This window comes from Bombus pascuorum, chromosome 9 (genome assembly GCF_905332965.1).
Source record: "Bombus pascuorum chromosome 9, iyBomPasc1.1, whole genome shotgun sequence".
Taxonomy (NCBI): Eukaryota; Metazoa; Arthropoda; class Insecta; order Hymenoptera; family Apidae; genus Bombus; species Bombus pascuorum.
The window spans coordinates 1,461,018-1,479,283 of NC_083496.1; the positions used below are offsets into that span (position 1 = coordinate 1,461,018).

The 18,266-nt window shown below is 38.9% G+C and overlaps 2 protein-coding genes and 1 long non-coding RNA gene across 5 annotated transcripts in view; 2 read left to right on the plus strand and 1 right to left on the minus strand.

Moving 5' to 3' along the window:
• The first annotated feature begins 8,038 nt into the window (after positions 1 to 8,038).
• Positions 8,039 to 8,698, plus strand: LOC132910547 (proline-rich protein 2-like). The gene is made up of 2 exons (XM_060966321.1): positions 8,039 to 8,395; positions 8,654 to 8,698. The coding sequence occupies exons 1-2, from the start codon at positions 8,039 to 8,041 to the stop codon at positions 8,696 to 8,698; spliced, it is 402 nt and encodes a 133-aa protein (XP_060822304.1).
• A 1,157-nt stretch (positions 8,699 to 9,855) lies between these two features.
• LOC132910357 (uncharacterized) lies at positions 9,856 to 15,754 on the minus strand. Its single transcript, XR_009658757.1, has 2 exons — positions 14,219 to 15,754; positions 9,856 to 13,257 (listed from the first exon to the last, which is right to left on the minus strand). It is a non-coding gene; the product is annotated as an uncharacterized LOC132910357 (long non-coding RNA).
• A 194-nt stretch (positions 15,755 to 15,948) lies between these two features.
• The window catches only part of LOC132910355 (muscle-specific protein 300 kDa), an 81,054-nt gene continuing 78,736 nt past the window's right edge, over positions 15,949 to 18,266 (plus strand). For 2 of the 3 annotated variants that reach the window (XM_060965999.1, XM_060966001.1), the window contains exon 1: positions 15,949 to 17,210. In XM_060965999.1, coding sequence (XP_060821982.1) covers positions 16,535 to 17,210 — 676 coding nt within the window. In that variant the 5' untranslated portion in view covers positions 15,949 to 16,534. The remainder of the gene's footprint in view (positions 17,211 to 18,266) is intronic. The other variant, XM_060965998.1, reaches the window with a different exon arrangement.

Here is an 18,266-nt window from a genome sequence, read left to right on the forward strand (position 1 = left end):
CTACAGCGAACTAGTCACGCGCCTCTATCGGACCGCACGCGAATCGCTTACGTAAGTCGACGCGTTTTTAAACGTTCATCTATAGAATATAGTTCATAGACTGCTTTTCACAAATATAAATAAACGTTCAGGGAGCAAGCCACACTTACGCGCGTCTCCCTATAACAGTCGAATAACATCGAACAGGAAACGAGACTGAACAGCTTACGTTTTAATTATAAATTTAACACAAAATCAGAAGAAATGATTTATTGCGCGTGCTTCCCAAAAGCGAAGATTCGACCTAAAGCACTTTTGTCACCGAATGAATAGGAAAACAGGGCAATTAGTAATGGAAAAGTACTGTCCACAGATAGTACAGATGTCATTTTAAGTTCGAAAGAACGAAGAAAGGGAACAGTTTTAAAAAGCAGAGATAATGGCGTGAGTCGTACGTCTGACCGATGTTTTTCTGCCAAAAAGATGTCGCTTCATGTTCAACGTGGCGATAAATATGTTACTTCAAGAACGAACCTCGGATTAAAAGGAGGATCGTGTTTCACAATCGAGAGGAAAGCCATGTCTGGAGGAAACGATCGCGAACAACAACAATCGTAAGTGAGATATGTGCCGTTTCGTACGTCAATTTGAATTATGAAAATTTGAAAATCTGAGTAGAGGATCAAGAAAAAAATCAGAGCCAAAAATGAAGACCCGAAACAACTACGAATGGATAGGCGATTTCTGTAATTTAAAATACTGTATCGTAAGAAATCTAGATTAATCCAGTCGAATGTAATCTATGTACATAATGCGTTGCGACGTTTGTCTTCGGCTAATTTGCGCAAGAGGAGTGGTTCTTGCTTTCTACGATTCTACAAATAAAAAGTAGCTATTATAATCACGATTACAATTTGTTCTTGCATATTAAATAAAACTGCATATACAGTTACGTACAGTCATAACGCCCCACTAATCGTTGGTATTTTATGAATTCTTCCTTATCCATTCAGCACGATCCACAAACTATTTAATTCTATTGTTCCAATGAACGTAGTATTTATGGAAGTTTCGTCTATAATAATATCGAACAGCTTTATCGACTGATACTCAAACAATTTTTATTAATAAAATCAATATTTTCGTTGTGTAAAATTCGAGACGAGTTACAGAAGACCTAGAATCGTTCAGTCAGTGTAAATCCACGTACGTGTTGTACAGCGCAGTCTTTGATCGATTCGCGCGAGAAACATCGTTTTGGAATGGGATCGATTAATAAACGAGCGCGGCTTCAAAGAGAAGAGGATCGAGATCGATTGAAATTGAATCGGTTGAAAACACTATTCGACCTTATAATTAAGGGACGAGAAAAAGATGAGGTAAGCGAGTCTTTTCTTTCTCTTGTTTTGGTAGGTCACGCTTTGACATTGTTTGGACTTATGGTTTGTTTTTCTGACAGAAGGAAAGCTTCGACTGACATAACGAAGTTCGTCAAAGAGAAGGCAAGGATAGGGAACGCTGATTAGAAAAACGCTTGTCGACGGTTTGTCGCTACTGCCACCAAAAACAATACCTGTGAAGGTTAAGGTAGATGCCTGTTAGGCATTTGTTTTCAATCGGTCCAATCGAAACGAAGCTTGGTGTTAATGATCCGAAAATACGAAGTTTCAGTTTTGGTAATTTTTCTAGTTTTGGTAATTTTTTAGTTTTCCCAAGATACAGAGTTGTACAAACCAAGAGTGGGTTAATTTACACGAGAAAATAAGTTGAAAATGCGGATTAACGTTCTTTTATAGGAACTTTCATTTTCGAATAAATATTTCCAGTATGTACGTACTTCGCTTACTCTACATAATTTTCCTTGCGTTTATATGTCATGCACATATCATGTACACATGTATACACACACATATGATTTTGTTTTCAACATTTTAAACAGTGCTCTTATAATGGTTACGTTTTATCCCTGATTTTTTTAATTCGTTTACATTTAGGTTCATCGCCTTTTCGCAAGACATTCGTCAAGCATGACGATTCGATGGACTAAATTTAACATAATCTAGTCTAACGAGATCAACCGACCTCGAAGCAATTTCAAAGGAAAAATTGACTCTTTTCTCGCCGAATTGCCGAATCACGGGAGATACCACGGTAATTTGCCGATGATCGAACGTGATAGGGAACAATTATCGGCTAATTTCTTAATGGAACACATCAACGTCGAGCAAAGGAGCCTGATCGTCGTTCTTATGATGGATCTTGGAATAAGTACGGTGAGAAGATCGATGGAATTATCGAATATACGTGCACCCTGCCCTCTGTCCGTTCTTTTTTAAATTGTTTTAGGTGACAGCGATACTGTTCGTCGGAATTTTCGTAGCGCTGACTGCGAACAAAAACGTAGTCTTACTAATCCTGCGTACTTCTTCGTTAACACATTGATTGGCACCGGTAGCCATGGGTGACTCATGTTACTAAGTTTTTTAGGATGATTTATGATATTGTCGGAAGAAAGTGCGCAAATATAATATAACATTTTGCAAAAATTAAACGTTGCGGTGTAGTATAGTCATATTTCTATTGTGGCTTCCAAAATGATCTTTCGAATTTGATTGTTCTTACTATTCTCGTATTTCTTATTCTTTCTTCGACAATTAAAATTCCTTACTGCCCTTTGGCTACGAATTATGTAGTATGAAAATTACAGAATCATGTAATCGTATAACTTATCACATTGTCTCCATGTTATTTTCATGTATTTTCGTTTCTGCGTTGTTTTATTGATATACGCTATTTCTTATAGCACTGCTTTTAGTGTACCCGATGTCAGCTGTACATCATGTAACAATCGAAGAAGCTGTTGGACGTCGTTATGGCAAATATCTATATGGATACAACGTTTACTTCTGTAACAAAGTTAGCTAAAATTTGGGTCGTACTGAAGGAGTCGAGGCAGTTTTCACAAAACACCAATTGTGAGCGAAGACAACTATTTTTTATAGCACTTTTTGTCTTACTCGTTGGTTTTTTCTTTCTGGATTATTGGAGCCACTGTACAGTTCTAAATGGAATTTTATTTAATGTGTAAGAGTAAGTGGCAATCGTGATTATTATAGCTATTTTTTGTTCCGAATCATAGGCAACCAGACGAACGCCGCGACGCATTATGTGGATTTTTTTGGCTGAACTGATTCAGATCTCCTGCAAAATGTCTTGAATAGCTGAAATTCACCAACCCATTTGTAGTTCTTTCTTTGAGTCTATTCCAATGACTCTGGTATTTTTCTCGATATTGTACACGAATGGATTAATTTTTCATAATTCAATTTGAGTTTCGAGCTGCTTCTTCGTCTATTCTATCGTATCGGGGTTAGAAACATTGTAAAAATGGGGAAATACTTTGGAAAATGGTTATTGTCAGCATGCAGCAGATGAATTTCAATTCATTGTTACAGTGTATAGTGCTCTTTGATTATGAAAACATAATTATTCGAGAATCGAATATAACACTATTTGATGTCCTTCAAATTTTCTATATGCTGTACCCTATTCCCCTTAACATCCACAGAAACACGATTTTGATGATGGTTTTGCTCTTCTCGTTGGCTGTAATCTATCTGCATTATCGATAAATCGTGTTAGGAGTTTGTGAGTCAGACTACGTGTACTTAATATATAATTAATAATTGAATTGAGAATACAAAGATGAGAGTAAAGAAGATCAAAAGATTCATATTTACATTTTTCAAATATATAAAATAAAAATTTTGTTTGAAACTAATTATACGATTTATTTCACAATTATTGTTTTGGTACTGTTTAATGCTTTCTGAAGTATCGTAAAAATATAAAGAATTCTATACTTTGTTGTGGCTATAGCATATCCTGTTCTATATTTTATTTATAATTTCATACTAGACTTTAGTTTCTATTCAAACCATGTACTATAACGAATCGGTAACGTCGCATGCGACACGAAAATGGTATGTGAAGTCAGACGATCCCCAAAACATGGAAAACGAAAAAGCAACAAATGTCACGTCTATTCCGTACCTCGTCGATGGTGCAAGAGTTCTATCCTGTATACTCGTCTGTGGTAATATCATTCTCATCATTACCGACTATATCGCGCGTACACGAGTATGTAAGTACGTACATCGTTCAAGATGCCACACAGTTTTCCCTAAGAAAGTAAAAAGTAAAACGTTCAAACTCACATTTCCATCGATCATATTTTCCCAATATCCGCACCAAAGTGTCAAAATTATTTCTCAAAACTGAAGAAAAATTCCGAAGGTCCAAGAAGCTTTCCAAGCTGATGCAAATGTTCCGAGAGAAAAGAAAACGAGGGAAGGAAGAGAAAGAAGAACAATTCTCGCGGTCTTACCTCAGCGCCGATAATAAAACGGAAGCTCGACGGAAAAAGCGGCCGACAGATAGTGGAGGAAGCAAGAGAGATAATCGTGATCGAGGGCATAAAGCGAGGTACAGGGACGAGGAAATGTAGAACAGGAACGTTAAGCGGAATCGCGCGAGCGGTAATCCCAAGCCGAAAGCTCGAACGACGCCAAAGTTAAATATAAATGTCGCGGTAAGCGGCTCCTGGACCGATGAACCAGCGGATCGACTAGTCTCTTCGTGATCTTCGTCGTGGACCGAACTACGAAAAATCGAACCTGATCGATCTCCGTCGATCACGCGCCATATTTTCCGCGACGATCCTCTTCGATCATTGCGGCTCAGCTCGTGTTGTTTCGAGACTCGAGATCGTGGAACGCGAGACTCGTGCCGGATGAGAGTTCGAGGAATCGAGATTTGAACGAAAATCGATCGAATATACACGTTCCGATATTATATCGGAACCGTCGCGATTACCGTGTGCTTTTTGCCTACTTTGCAGATTTACAATCTTCGCATTGGATTTCGTTGATCGCTCGTGTCTGCGGTGCGACGTCTTTTCGGTATCGTTTTCATTTTTATTAATATTCCATTAATTGGTTTGCATGTTGAAGGAAAACTTAAGAGATTTCGTTGGAATCTTGGATTTAACGTTAATGATTTTCTTATCGAGAAGCTTGACGTAAAAGAGCACGATGATCTTCTTTCGCGCGTGCTAATTTAGTGAATTATTTAAAGAATTCGGCTACTCTAGTTCTTTTTGTAGTAAAACTTTCTTGTAAAATATTATCACCTCAATTTCAAATTCTACGATCGAAACAGGATCGATCGTTCGACTAACGATAAAAAGCAAAGGATTTATACGTAGGTAGAACGAGAAACTTTTCATTGATTAGTCGTAAGCCGAAGGTATGCATTTGTAATTACAAAATTTTCTCAAAATCCCGGACAAGCTCCGTCTAGATCATCATCGTCAGCTCGCAACGTTTAGAGTTTCACGTTAATTCTATTGTACGCGACTCGATGGAAAGTTTCAAGGATTATCGTCGATCGAGGATAACCGGTACGAGCAACCTGTGTCAGGAGCATCGGTTCAGAACGAAAACTATTTCTGTTCGTTAATTCGGCAGTAATCTTATTTTTGGACGCAGCATCCGAGGTCCAGGATCCAGCAAGCTAACATTGTATTATAACTACGACGTCTCTTGCCTTCTACAACTTCCCTTAATTTTCGAATATCTTAGCCCGAATTTTCCTCCGCGTATCTTCTTCGTTCATGTTTATTCGCTTCGTCGTTTCAATGTCAACTTATCTATCAGATATACGTTCGATCTTTTATGTATTTCACGGGAATCGTGGATAAAATATCAGGCTCTCATCTTTCCTTGACATCATAACTCCGATGTGTATTTTTATCCAGTTTGAAGAAAGAATCCGTGTGCACCTAGCTATCGTACGTACCTACCTACCTATAGAGTTTATCGTCGTCGAGTGGTAGGTTTTATAAATAGACCGTCAGTCGATTCCTCCAGCCTCAGTCGATGCTTTATTAAAATCGGTGGAACGAACTCGAACGTATGGTCGTCTGAACGAACGTCGAACATCCCCCTTGTAATGGCGCTCGTGAACTTTAACAAGAACAAAATGGACGTGTGTCTTTGACCAGGCGCGTTTATTTCTTTTGAGGGAAAACTCGCCACGTTTGATAAATTTCTTTCGTGCCTCGTTCTCATTTGTTTTCACAACGCCGAAAATGGATCCACGTTTAAAGTAATGCGTGCACCGGCGTAAAAAGAAGCCAGTGTCAAAAGGAGATAGCTAGAATTCTCGAAATTAGGTCACGACCATCGTTCCTTTAAGTAGAGAATCTCGAAACATTTCTACGAATCGGAACGTATATCCGATCAGCGTATACTGCTTTTTCATTTCTCTCGTTTCAAGGTAAAGATAATTTATGTATCGAACGCGATCGTTTTTCTTTGATAAATGAAAAGTTGGAATAACACGAGGCGCCATTCGTAACCATGGCGCCATGCACCATGTGTCACGGCAAAGCTAATTGTAGGTGTTAATATTCGCGTCACTTTCTGAAATATCTGACGCAGTCGTTGCAAATATACTTGCCTTGTCGTACACGTCTGTGGCCAGTGCTCGAATCGTTCTAAAATAGATTTCTGATTATATTTAGTCGGCCTACACTCGATATCCAGCCAAAAACCTTTAGACCTTCGACCCGTACAGCCACGCTACTCTAACTTCCTTATATTTCGATAATTGACCGACATACGATTCTATGATTCTCCTTGGTGTCAGACGTATCATTCAGCAACCCGTAAACGGCCTTCGTTCTTCCTTTAAAATATTTTTAACGACGAAAAGATGGTTACAAATATTTAGGTAAATTTTTATCTTTTACCTCGTAAAGACTTTTCGTAAAAATGGTCTTTGATCTTGGCGTCGTTTAAAAAGACGTTTAAAAAGAATTTTCTGCCATTGAACAAACGCAAAATTACATGGACAGGAAGATAGAAGAAAGTGGGGATGATAATGGTCTCGTTTAATTTCATTGTTTCTACTTCGCGCCCCTTTACATTGTGTAATGCCACGCATGGCGCCGCAAGTTGTCTATTACACATTTTTCACGCGCTAACGTGCAGAAGTCAGCGAGTAGGCAGACAATCGAAGCACCTATTTCGAGAGACTTTTGGACGATTGCCCATTTTAATCTGCCTACTCACTGCCACTAGGCGACCCAGAGCTCGTTACACGTCCAAGACACTCCAACTTCCATACGATATCTCTTTAATTCTAATCGATGTATCGACAGGATTTAATACACTTTGAAAATATTCTATATAATTTTCTATAAATTTAATGTATCCTATGTAATCTACTAGATGTTGCGTTCTTTCATAGTTTACTATTCTTTGGCTTGAAATAAAATTATGATTCATTTTCTACGAATGAGAGTACTCTTTAAATATTATGTAAAACCATCGGTTCTCTATTATTCTACGTGCCATTCACCATAAATTCTAATTAAGAGAGAGCTCGTTAATAGACTGCTGATATTTATGCGAGTGTATATTTTTACACGTGAATGCAGATCAAAAATTTGGAATCGTTTTCTCAATTTTACTATCAATTTCAAATTTTGAGATTAATTAGCAATCTTCTTTACGTCGATAGATCTTTAACGAAAGAGCTTTCTCACGTAAGAGTATTATCAGGTTGTTCGAAAAGTTTCTTTCGTTTTGTAAGGGAATAACAGACGCACGATGCTTTTTGTTTTATATTAGTTTATCGAATTATGCACGAACATAATAATAGAAATAGAACGAAATGGATCGTACGTAATTCGATAAAATAATATAAAACAGAAATTGTCGTTCTTCTATCGTCACTTTATGAAACGAAAGAAACTTTTCGAACAACCTAATATAAAAATGACATGTTTCTAAATTCGTAGATTTCGTAGCGGTCCCAAGCGAAAGCCAAATAAAATCCGTTTCATTTGACAACTAGTACTTTGCTTCTCGTACTTTTTATATTTTTGCATATGACGCACATGCTCGGTTTACTCATCCACGAAACATTGTACCATTTTACAGCGATGCTAGGTGATCGAAGCGCGACGCGTGGAGCTTCGAAATAGCCAGAGATGTCGCAGCCGCCGTCGAAACCCCATGGAAAACCCGGACCAGGGGGTAGCTGGACACCCAGACCGAACGTGTCTGGCCAGTACAGACCTCCTTCTCCTTACAGTCCCACGGGCTCGCCGCATCCTCAGCGAGCTCGAGGACCACCTACCCCGGTTCATCATGCTCATCCTGCGTCGCCCTTGACGTATACTGGAATGAGGCACCCGATGAGCCCAGTGCCGATTGGAATGCCGATTTCTCCTGGAATGTCGCCTGTTTTTGGATCGCCCACAGGATACATACAGTGCCCTAGACCCAGGTGGCCTTCACCGATTCCAGTAGGAAGTCAAGCGCCTAGACCTTTTATACCGATGCAGGTACGTTGTTTTTTGAAATGGTGCCACGAGCGATAATAGTATTCCGTATCAAAATCGGATTTATCGACAATCAGGAATCGTTCATGAAATTTACTCACATTAAAAAGTTTAAATGGAAATTGACTTTTGTGGAATTGGGAATCGATAATGGGATTTATCGATGCTGGGAATTTTAGATTGAACCCGATTTTTGGGATATCGTTAGTGGGATTTATTGCGTGAAATCTTTACTGAATGCCTATTGAGAATTGATAATAGAGTTTATTTCGTGGTACTGAGAATTTGGATGGAAATTGGTTATGAAATCGATCGTGTAATATAGAAGATTTTAGGTGGAATTTAATTCTTGAAAATAATTAAATTAAATAATTAAATTAAAAATAATTAAATTAATTTAATCAATTATTTTTTAATTTCTTTACCATGGGTATTACATATTATCAGTTAACCAGCTTAATAAAAAATTCATGCAATTGCTAAATTTTTTCCTTATTAATTTTTTGATTAAAATAATTGATTAAAAGAATTATAGTTGTTAATTAATTAAAAGTTGTTAAAAGAATCAAAATAATTTCCTTTAGGCATTCAAAATGTTCAGAACCGATCTTGAATTTAGTGCGTAACAGGGGAAATACTGTTCTTGGTATTTTCGGTACTCTCGCTAGTATTCTGGTTGAATAACATGCTGCGAGGTAATGCCGAGTAATGTACAATCGAGAACAATCGTCGAAACGTGAGATTCCGTGAAAAGTAAAGCAGTGAAATTTACGGTATTCTTGGATCCATTAGTCATTGGGATAGGCAGTACCGATCAGTTAACATATAGATAGCTGCTAACCAGCTAGTTCTAAACACAGACCACCGTACAAAATTGTCGGCGAAACAGGAAACGTTGCATGTTAAATCATACTGACGGCACGAAACACGTGTCAACTTCCTCGAGAAAGAGAAGTCCGGCATTTCTCGAGGGATCTTAGTCTCGAGAATAGATGTTCTTTCGTGACAGGTGAAATGCCTTTTCTAACTCGTCCTTTCATTTTACAATTTTATCAACTTTGAAAACTCGTTTAACAAATAAAATTGCACAAGTTTCAAGCGGTTGGTTGGTAGGTTGGTTAATTTTCAACATGTATTTAAACATTATTAAACAACATTATTACAAAACAAAATTACAACATGTATCGTTTAAATTTTTGTTGTAGACTCGGATAAAAAAGTTGTAAAAAAGCGATCTTCACTATTTTTTTCGCCATTCCGACCAATTGCAATTTTCTCAAATTTTGTTTACGCGTCATCCAGTAAATTAATCATTATGACTCCTCGATAAAAAAATCAAATCGTTCGTTCCAATTTTAAATAGATTATTTCGTTCTACAGGGTGTCCGAATATATATACATTAACGCGAATGCGATTGTAGTTGTTGGATTTTTTAAATGTGTATCGTTATTTGTTTTCCTACATTACGAATGCTTCTCAAAGAAACATCCAGGCGTATCGAAGAAGATCCGGGCTGCTTCACAGTGAAAATTCGCCACGTGTACCGTTCGTTTTTCACGCCCACGCGAACGCCTGTCTGACTGGCCGAGGCAACACGACGAAATAGGAACACCTAAATAAAATGTAGGCCGCGGCGAGTTCCAACGACCGGTTTTCTCAAACGCGCGCCAGGTGTGAATGCACCGCTAACATGGCAGAATTTACGTATATTCTTTGGATAAAGATTCGCGAACATTGTTGTGCACCTCGCTATTGTTTGTTTCGCTGTTTCTCACGTTCGAGTAGAGGGGATGAACAGGGAAGATGAATATGGATCGTGTGGCAATACGTGGAAATGGAAGATGATAAAATAACGAGATACGTGACTTACATATAATTTAAATTAGGCATTAAAAAGAAAAGTAATACGTATGGGAGCATGCATAGTAGATGTACGGCACAGTGTATTGTAAAATAATTATGTGGTAATTTATTGGAAGTAGAAAATGATTTTTTCTGAATTATTCTATTATCTGCTTATCGCCCGAAGAACAAGGAAAGAGGAAAGAAATGAAAAGGAATAAAAGATGAGGGGAAGAACGACAAGGGATGGGAAAAAATGAGAAAGTATTAGAAAACCACCCTCGAATTTTTATATTTTAATCTTCCTCTCATTTTGGCAATTTGTAATGTTGTTAAGAAAAGTTTAATTTAAAATTGGAACATCTGTCGTATAAAAGTTTGTTATATTTTATTAGCAGTATTTGTAATAAAGTAACGTACATATATTTCCCTGTTCTCATTTTTTGGTGCGTTTTAACAGAGTTCGTTGGAAAGTGGCGCAACACCGCCCTTAGTCAGTGGACCACCAGAATACATGATTGGAACGTACAGACCCGGCGAATACGAATATGTTGGAGTGCCATTGGATCACTCGCAAACGGAAGAAGAGTCTAGCGGACCCAGTACCGCGGAGATAATAGCAAACCAAAGTCAAGATTACGTGGATGAGAAGCTTGCCGAGTATCAGGCTACGATACAACAGCTTCAAAGTGAGTATTTCTTAGCAACAGTGTACATATTTGCACGTTTTTACGCGGTTCTTAATGATAATTCCTGACGATGGCAAATTTATCTCTTTTCTTATTTGATAAATTTAAGATGATAATTAAAAATAATAAATTACGAGTAATAATTAGTATTAATCACGTAGCTGTGTATAAGCAATGAATTTTGAAGAATTATGGCGTGTGAAATTTTTCATTGGACGAGACAGTTTTTATAAAAATTTTATAAAAATTAAGTTTCCTACAAAACGATACGAATGCTAGATTAAGATTAAATGCTTCGGAACACGTCGACGAAAATTCGTTTTTATTGGCAGCTATCTCTAAGAAACGTTACTTCTGTGCGACGTAACGTTCAAGATAGACATTGACAATGATCTAACGAAAAACCGATGTTCCAATGCCGATGTTCAGCGATATTTTTGGCAAGCACGAAATCAATGAACATTCCATTGCCAATTGAGAAACTTTATGGATTATTTACTACCCTTGAGAAACGCTCGTGGAAGGTGAAATTTATAAAATTGATTAAGAATTATTGATAATCCACATTTCTTTCATCGCAAATAATATTTATATTGCGGTATAAAGAACTTGTTATTGCGGATCACGCGAGAAACTTGCGGTTTAAATTGTAAATACAATAATTATCGGGAAACCGCTAATTCATTCGAACAATTCCAGTGTTTATTATTGCATCTTGCGCAAATGGAGTCGCGTATTCCACCATATGATGCGCTATCCTTTTGTGGCTGTTTTTGTTGGATAAGTGCGTGGAACAAGTAAGCCGCACGTTTTATGAAGTTGGAAATATTCGTTTACACGTGTTATCATTTTTCGTCTGTCTCTAAAACGATTCTAAACTCGAAACACGATGGATACATTGCCAACGTTTACGAAAGATGCATAAAATTTATGCGCGCGTTGAATATATGAATTTAATGAGCTTCTAAGAAATGTTCGAATAATCACTGCTTAGTTATATCATCGACTGTATCGTTTTTAACGAAACCACGCTTGTGTCTGGCAATCGATTAAGTTGAGTTAGTTAAGTTTACCGCACTGCAGCGTAAAAGAAATGGAAATAGCAGATTAATAAAACACTAAAATAGGAAAATATTAGGGTATTAAATATCGGGAAAATCGACTACCGAATTCAAAGTCATCTCAAGAGTCAGTAAGTTTCCACAAAATCTCAACGTAGAAATATTATAAATTATTATAATATTATAAACTATCGATCTTAGATGAGTTCTGAGATTTACGAGTTACTGGAATATTACGAGTACTTTGCAATAAAAATTGCTCTGGGACATTAAAAAACCCAGTGTTAATCTTCTGGAACATGAAATTTTTTTTTAACTCGCTTATTTCGAACCACGTGCCGGACCTACCGCAAAAAATTGGCAAGAATGCAATTTGCATATGAATTGGTTTGCGTACAAACTCTTTTGGAACACGCTAGATGCATGAAATTCATCGTACAAAGGTTATGGATCAGTCATTATTGATCGTTCACGCACAGGTGCCCCTGTACGCGTGCGATCTGCATACTTCTACGTTGAACTGTGTAGGAGGAATAGACGACGATGTCCAGCCTATTTATAAGTGTGACGAAGCACCTGCCGCGGGTTGTTCATGATTGCTACTACTGACATTTTTCTGTCTCAAAATTCAGATCGATCGGAAGATTCCAAAAATCTATCATTTGGCAAATGGTAAATTTGCGATAGAGCGGTACTCTGGATGATTTCGTCAGAAACATTTGTTTCAGTGCGCTTTGATGATTTGTGAATGAAATCTACACTCTCGTCTTATGTTGGCACGCGATGTTTGGACGATATTACGTAGCAGTGACGCATTGTATTGGTCTGTTTATCAATTTATTTCAGTTTGGGTCAGTTTATTTTGGAATACGTTTACGTTGGTTAAGCAGTGAGTTAATTTTTAATCGTAGCTTTGAATTATTTTTTATTTATCTAAGTTTTGAAGCAGACAGTTTTTTGGTTCGTAAGCATAGATCTTAATTTTTAGACGATATTTTCTTGTCCGCAATTTTACGATTGTCATAAAAAAGTTTACGATTTTGTTAAATTTTGTATGTTTACGCGTATAATGGACTATTTTATTCGATTTTACGTATACTAGTGGGTAACTTACACTCTGTCAGAGTAATTTCTTCTGAAACGCCCTGTAGTAGGCCATGTCATAGTATTCGTAGCCATATGTTTAAACGAAGCATATGCGTAGTCTCCTAATTTGTATTCCGACTTGCGTCTAGTTCGTCCATTAGTCAGCGTAGCTATTTCTGACACAACCTGCGGAATGAAGAAAGTTTATCAACGATATGTTCTTTATGTTTACATGTACGCGTTCTCTTATCAAACAGACGTTTGTTTGTTACCGATAAAACGATATAATCTGCCAATACTTGTTAAGAAAGTGTTTGATACACAATTAAATAGTAATCGCAAACGACTCTCGTAATTACAGATACGTGTTTTGAAAAAATGTTCCTCAAATTAAATCGTTCATTAATACATTGCTCAACAATTGTTTTATAATAAATTAAAATGTTCCAGCTTAACGTAGCCTGTATAACGGCTTAAGATACGAAGTACCGATGTTACTTGCTGATAAGCACGTATTTCAGGCAACAATTAAGCTGAATAGTTTAAACACGAAAAACAATTCCAACATCGAGGAGAGAATAAATAATATTAAAAAATTTGAAACGCGAGTATGTGGCAGAATGTAAATTTTTACAGCGTCTGCGTTGTATCGAATGGATATAATTGAGATAAAAAGACGAGAATCGTGCAAACACGTGTCATGAAACAAATCGAAACGATACGACAAGCTCGTAAAGCATTAGCCAGAGACTGCGATTCCTGCTGTTTTGTTTATTAGTTACGATTATCACGTACGTTACGCAACAATGACATGTGGATAACGCGTCGGTGTTTCGTAGAACAGTATGAACTATCGATAAGACGCGTAATACATTTCTTACGACATTCTACCAACGATATCGCTCGTTCTTTATGAGGTTTTGTCGAGCGAACTAGTTCCATGATCAGCTAAACTCTCTGAAGTTCTATGAATTCTTACGTCGTTTTCTATATATAAACTTTACGACACGTTCATTTTATATCAGTAGATATCACAGATATAATTGTGGATTAATAGAGACGCGAAAGAGAAACCGGTTCGAATCGGATTATCGATAAAACATGTTATTCTCGGTTATAGCGATGTATGTCCTCGAATATTTATTACTTTTCTGATTTCTGTTCTTCCAAAATTTTGATATGGGTCGATGATATTCTCGAAACAGTTAGCATCGCGTAGGCGCTCCGTCGATTTCCTTTGGAAAAACGTGACTCTCTCGCTGTCAGTAATTCAGCTTTGCTCGTTTATCTGAAAATAAAAAAAGAGTCAATGTAAATTGTCTGTCGCACGCCTCGTCACCGAAGGAAATAGAATCGTGGACCTCTTGTTGCGATTCGTTAATAGCATCGGAGTGCTGCTTCAATGTTTCGCGAACGACACTCACCGATAGTCCCTTGCAAAAGTGCCAACAGCTTCTTGGCAAGTGACAGCACGTACAAAGCATCCGCTCATTATCGATGACCATTTAATTAAACTATTCGTTGACACAGTGTATCTAAATAATTTAGGTCTGCTTATTAGATTAATTACAAACCTCTTTCCGTTCATCGACAGTAAGAACCGAGTACTTGAAACGAGGAACCTTTTTTCATAAAAAGTATAACTAGGTTTTTATAAGAATATACGTGTAATTAAAATCTCTTTATGCCTCGAGGGACGACCACTCTCTTCCATAAGTTCCCACGGTTACGTCACTTGTCCTTTTTCTCTCTTCATCGTCATACCAATCAAAGATTAAACGTATACCTAGTCTCGTTGTAAATTCTGTTACAAAGTGTTAAAAGCTTTCTGAGAGGAAGAGTAGCTGTCGACATTGTGAATGGCAATTGTTTCGAAACAGTGGAACCATTGTTTCAAAATACCAAGTGATAGAACTTGGTCCGATTTTGTAAAGTGTAGGATGTGAAAATTGTGTCGTTACCTTGCGTAAATTTGTCCTGTATACTTTTATCCTCTGAAATTTATAATGTAAATATTCTACACTGTAAAATATTTCAAAGTTTTCTCGTTAAAAGTATTTTACTTCACCATCGACTAACTGAATAAATTCTTTCAACGTATCTATTAAAATAATCATAAATGAACGCTATTAGTAGCATACGTATAAACGATATTTCACTTTGTCTCGTCTTCCTTTTGCTATTATTAAAATATTAGCAATATATTAAAAATATTGCTTAATTAGAGATAATTTCTTAACAGTCACCCGATACATTTACAACGAAAGTTATCAGACAGGACTAGGTCGAATGCCTAACGCAGAAACTTCCTCTTCGTACCTCAAACCACTCGACTTTGTTTCCCACTCTGAGACCTACCGCAATTCCCAGCGGTCGCAATGTTTTCAAGGGGCTCGCCCGATACAAAGATCGAAAAACGTATGCCGATGCGTGTCACACGCGGAATACCGAGGATACCAGGACTCTGTCAAAGAATACGTTCAAACGGTGGCGCGAGAAGTGACATTTAACTGGCTGCGGAGGAGAAGGACGCAGGATAAAAGCATCGATCGACGTTGGCATCAGGAAGGTTAGACGAGAGAGGGCGAACAACGCGAGAGAGGAAAGGAGGAAGAGGAAGAGAAGTCGGTAGGGCGTCGACGACGACGCGTCGGTTTGTGGCGCATGGGTTCGTGGCATCGTCATGGACCTCGTCATCGTGCGCGATCTCCTCCTCTGGTGGACGTCGCGGCCGTGGCGTCGGTAGAGTCGGTGGTCGTGGTGGATGTCCTCGTGAGCGTGCAATGCGGAACGTAGGCAGGGAGAATGTTACGACTGGGGGTATAGGAGGGCACGGAGGGCACACAGCACGACGAAACGAGGTGGGGACCCGGCGAGAGGTCGGGACCAGCGAGAGGCACCAATATCGAACCGGCGGCCGTGGTGCGCGGCCGGAGTGCATTCCGTGAGCGATAGACGCGTATCGCACATCAGACAGTCGCCGTGAACAGGCAGATATGCGCGCGTGTGTCGTTCTTCGTGTATACGAGGTAACAACAGCTAGGTAACGATCATTTGTAAGTATCATTGAATCCGTTTCGGTGGAACGGAGAAGATCGTGTGGGAAACACGAGCGTGGCCACGCGCCACTAAGACAAAACGAAAAAGAAAGAAAATAGGAGAAAAGGTGTCACAGTGAAGTTTTTCGCTTTGACCGGCGAGACGTCGAAGACGGGAGGCGCAGCGGGTGCTGCCGATGTACATACGTGGTGGTGCGCGTAGCAGGGTGTGGTGTGCGGAGAACAGGTGTCCAGAAGCGCAGCTCGACCGTGAAACGAGCAGAAACCGGAAACGTACGAGGCCGGTGCTCGCGCGTCACGATGAATTTTCGGGCTGGCTAGCCCGTAGAGGGAACATACTCGCATGAACATCATCGGCGAGAAAGCTCTTTGATACACGGTGGTGGTTAGCTAGGTGACGAGTCATGTCACATACACCACCGAAGAGCGCGAGTCCAGCCGGCAGCCGGGGTAGCCCTAGCAGCCCGAGTACGCCACGTGGAGGCCGTCTACGCGATAGGGTCAATTTCTTCATCGAGCTGTTCGAGGATAAAGAGGCTAGACGAAATGCCGGACAATTTAGATCGCCGACGAATCCCAGACCTTCGTCCGGACCTTCTTCGCGACCATCCTCCAGAACCAGCGATTCGTCGTTCGAGGAGAGCTTCGAACGATTGGTGGAAGAAGGTGAATTGAACGGTTCGAAGGTGGTAAAATTTGAGAAGATCACGGTGCGAAAGAGCGTGAAAGAGATCGGCAGCGGTGTGTCTAGCTCGCAACAACGAGGTTTACTCGCGGAATCGAGCAGAACACCGAGCGAGGAACACGCCCTCGAGGACTCGGCTTATCAGAGTCATAGCCACGGTGCTCCGAATTATGAAAGTAAATCCAGCTCGGTCACGTCGTTCACCAGATTTCCATCCGAAGAGAGTTTGTCGCATAGGAAGGGCAGTAGCCCTCAGCATCATCTGGGCCTGGACGATCGAACGCCGTCCGAGTGGTACGCGGAATATCGTACTCAGAGTTTCCAGAACGTCGCCACCAGGATCGAATATGTGCGCAGTAAGAGCGAGTACGATGCACACATCGCCGAGATTAAAGGTATTCATTTCGTTTCTTCGATCCACTCTTTGTTCTTGCTGACTCCGATCGGGAAAGAGGGTGTTGCCGGTGTTCACACACCTTCAGGGTGTGTTTGATTTCGGATGCGATTGGATATTGGTCTTTAACCTTCTAATGATTTTCTTACATCTTGTAATTATTTTCGAATAGAGGAAGCTTTTCATAGTTCTTGTAAGAATTAGGTATATATTTGGAATTCCAGTTACTATAAGAAGAATCTTTAAACAATTTGCATCAGGATTATATCATGGAAGGAAGATATTCCTGATATAATGAAAAGTATTCGACAGATACCGATTTAGTAGACGCTGATTCTAGAATTAAATTAATTCTTGTCTTAAATTAGTCGTGAACAAAGTAAAAATTAATTTTCTTAGTATAAGGTCAAGGATAGCGGAATCATTCCAAATATCGTGATATTACGCACGTTCTAGAGAAACGAAAACAGGGGCTCTTATCGAATTTACGTAACTCTGTGATTCTCTGTTCCGTTAAATATGACGTGTCATTATGATTTATACAATGCAAATTGTTGCAATAATGGAACTCATGCTAGATGTGTTTTCGAGTTTCTTCGCAACAACTCTCGCGAATCGCTTTGATTCGGTGGAAGAACAACTTCCACCGCCTCTCACCAACTTTACGAGCCACTGTCGCGACTGGAAAGAACTCCGACTTTGTCTAGCTCAGTGTTAGCACCGGTCAATACTAGGAACGTTGCATCAGATAATAGTAACAATGAGAAAAAGATGATAAGATACCTTAAAAGGATATAAACGTATAAAGATCAAGGTTCTTATATTTTCTTACACATTCCTAGTATAATTATCCGTCATTTGTTCTTCATTTTATCTTATTATTCGATAAATTATCCTTCGTTTAATTGGCCGTTGATTCAATTGATCAACGACTTCTTCGAGGTCCACGATCGATCTATTTACACTTAAATGGGTTTTGTCGGTTCTCCGATAGTTGAACGCTACGGTTGATACCTTCCGGTGACGATGATCGATCGCCCGTCGTGGAAATTAAAAT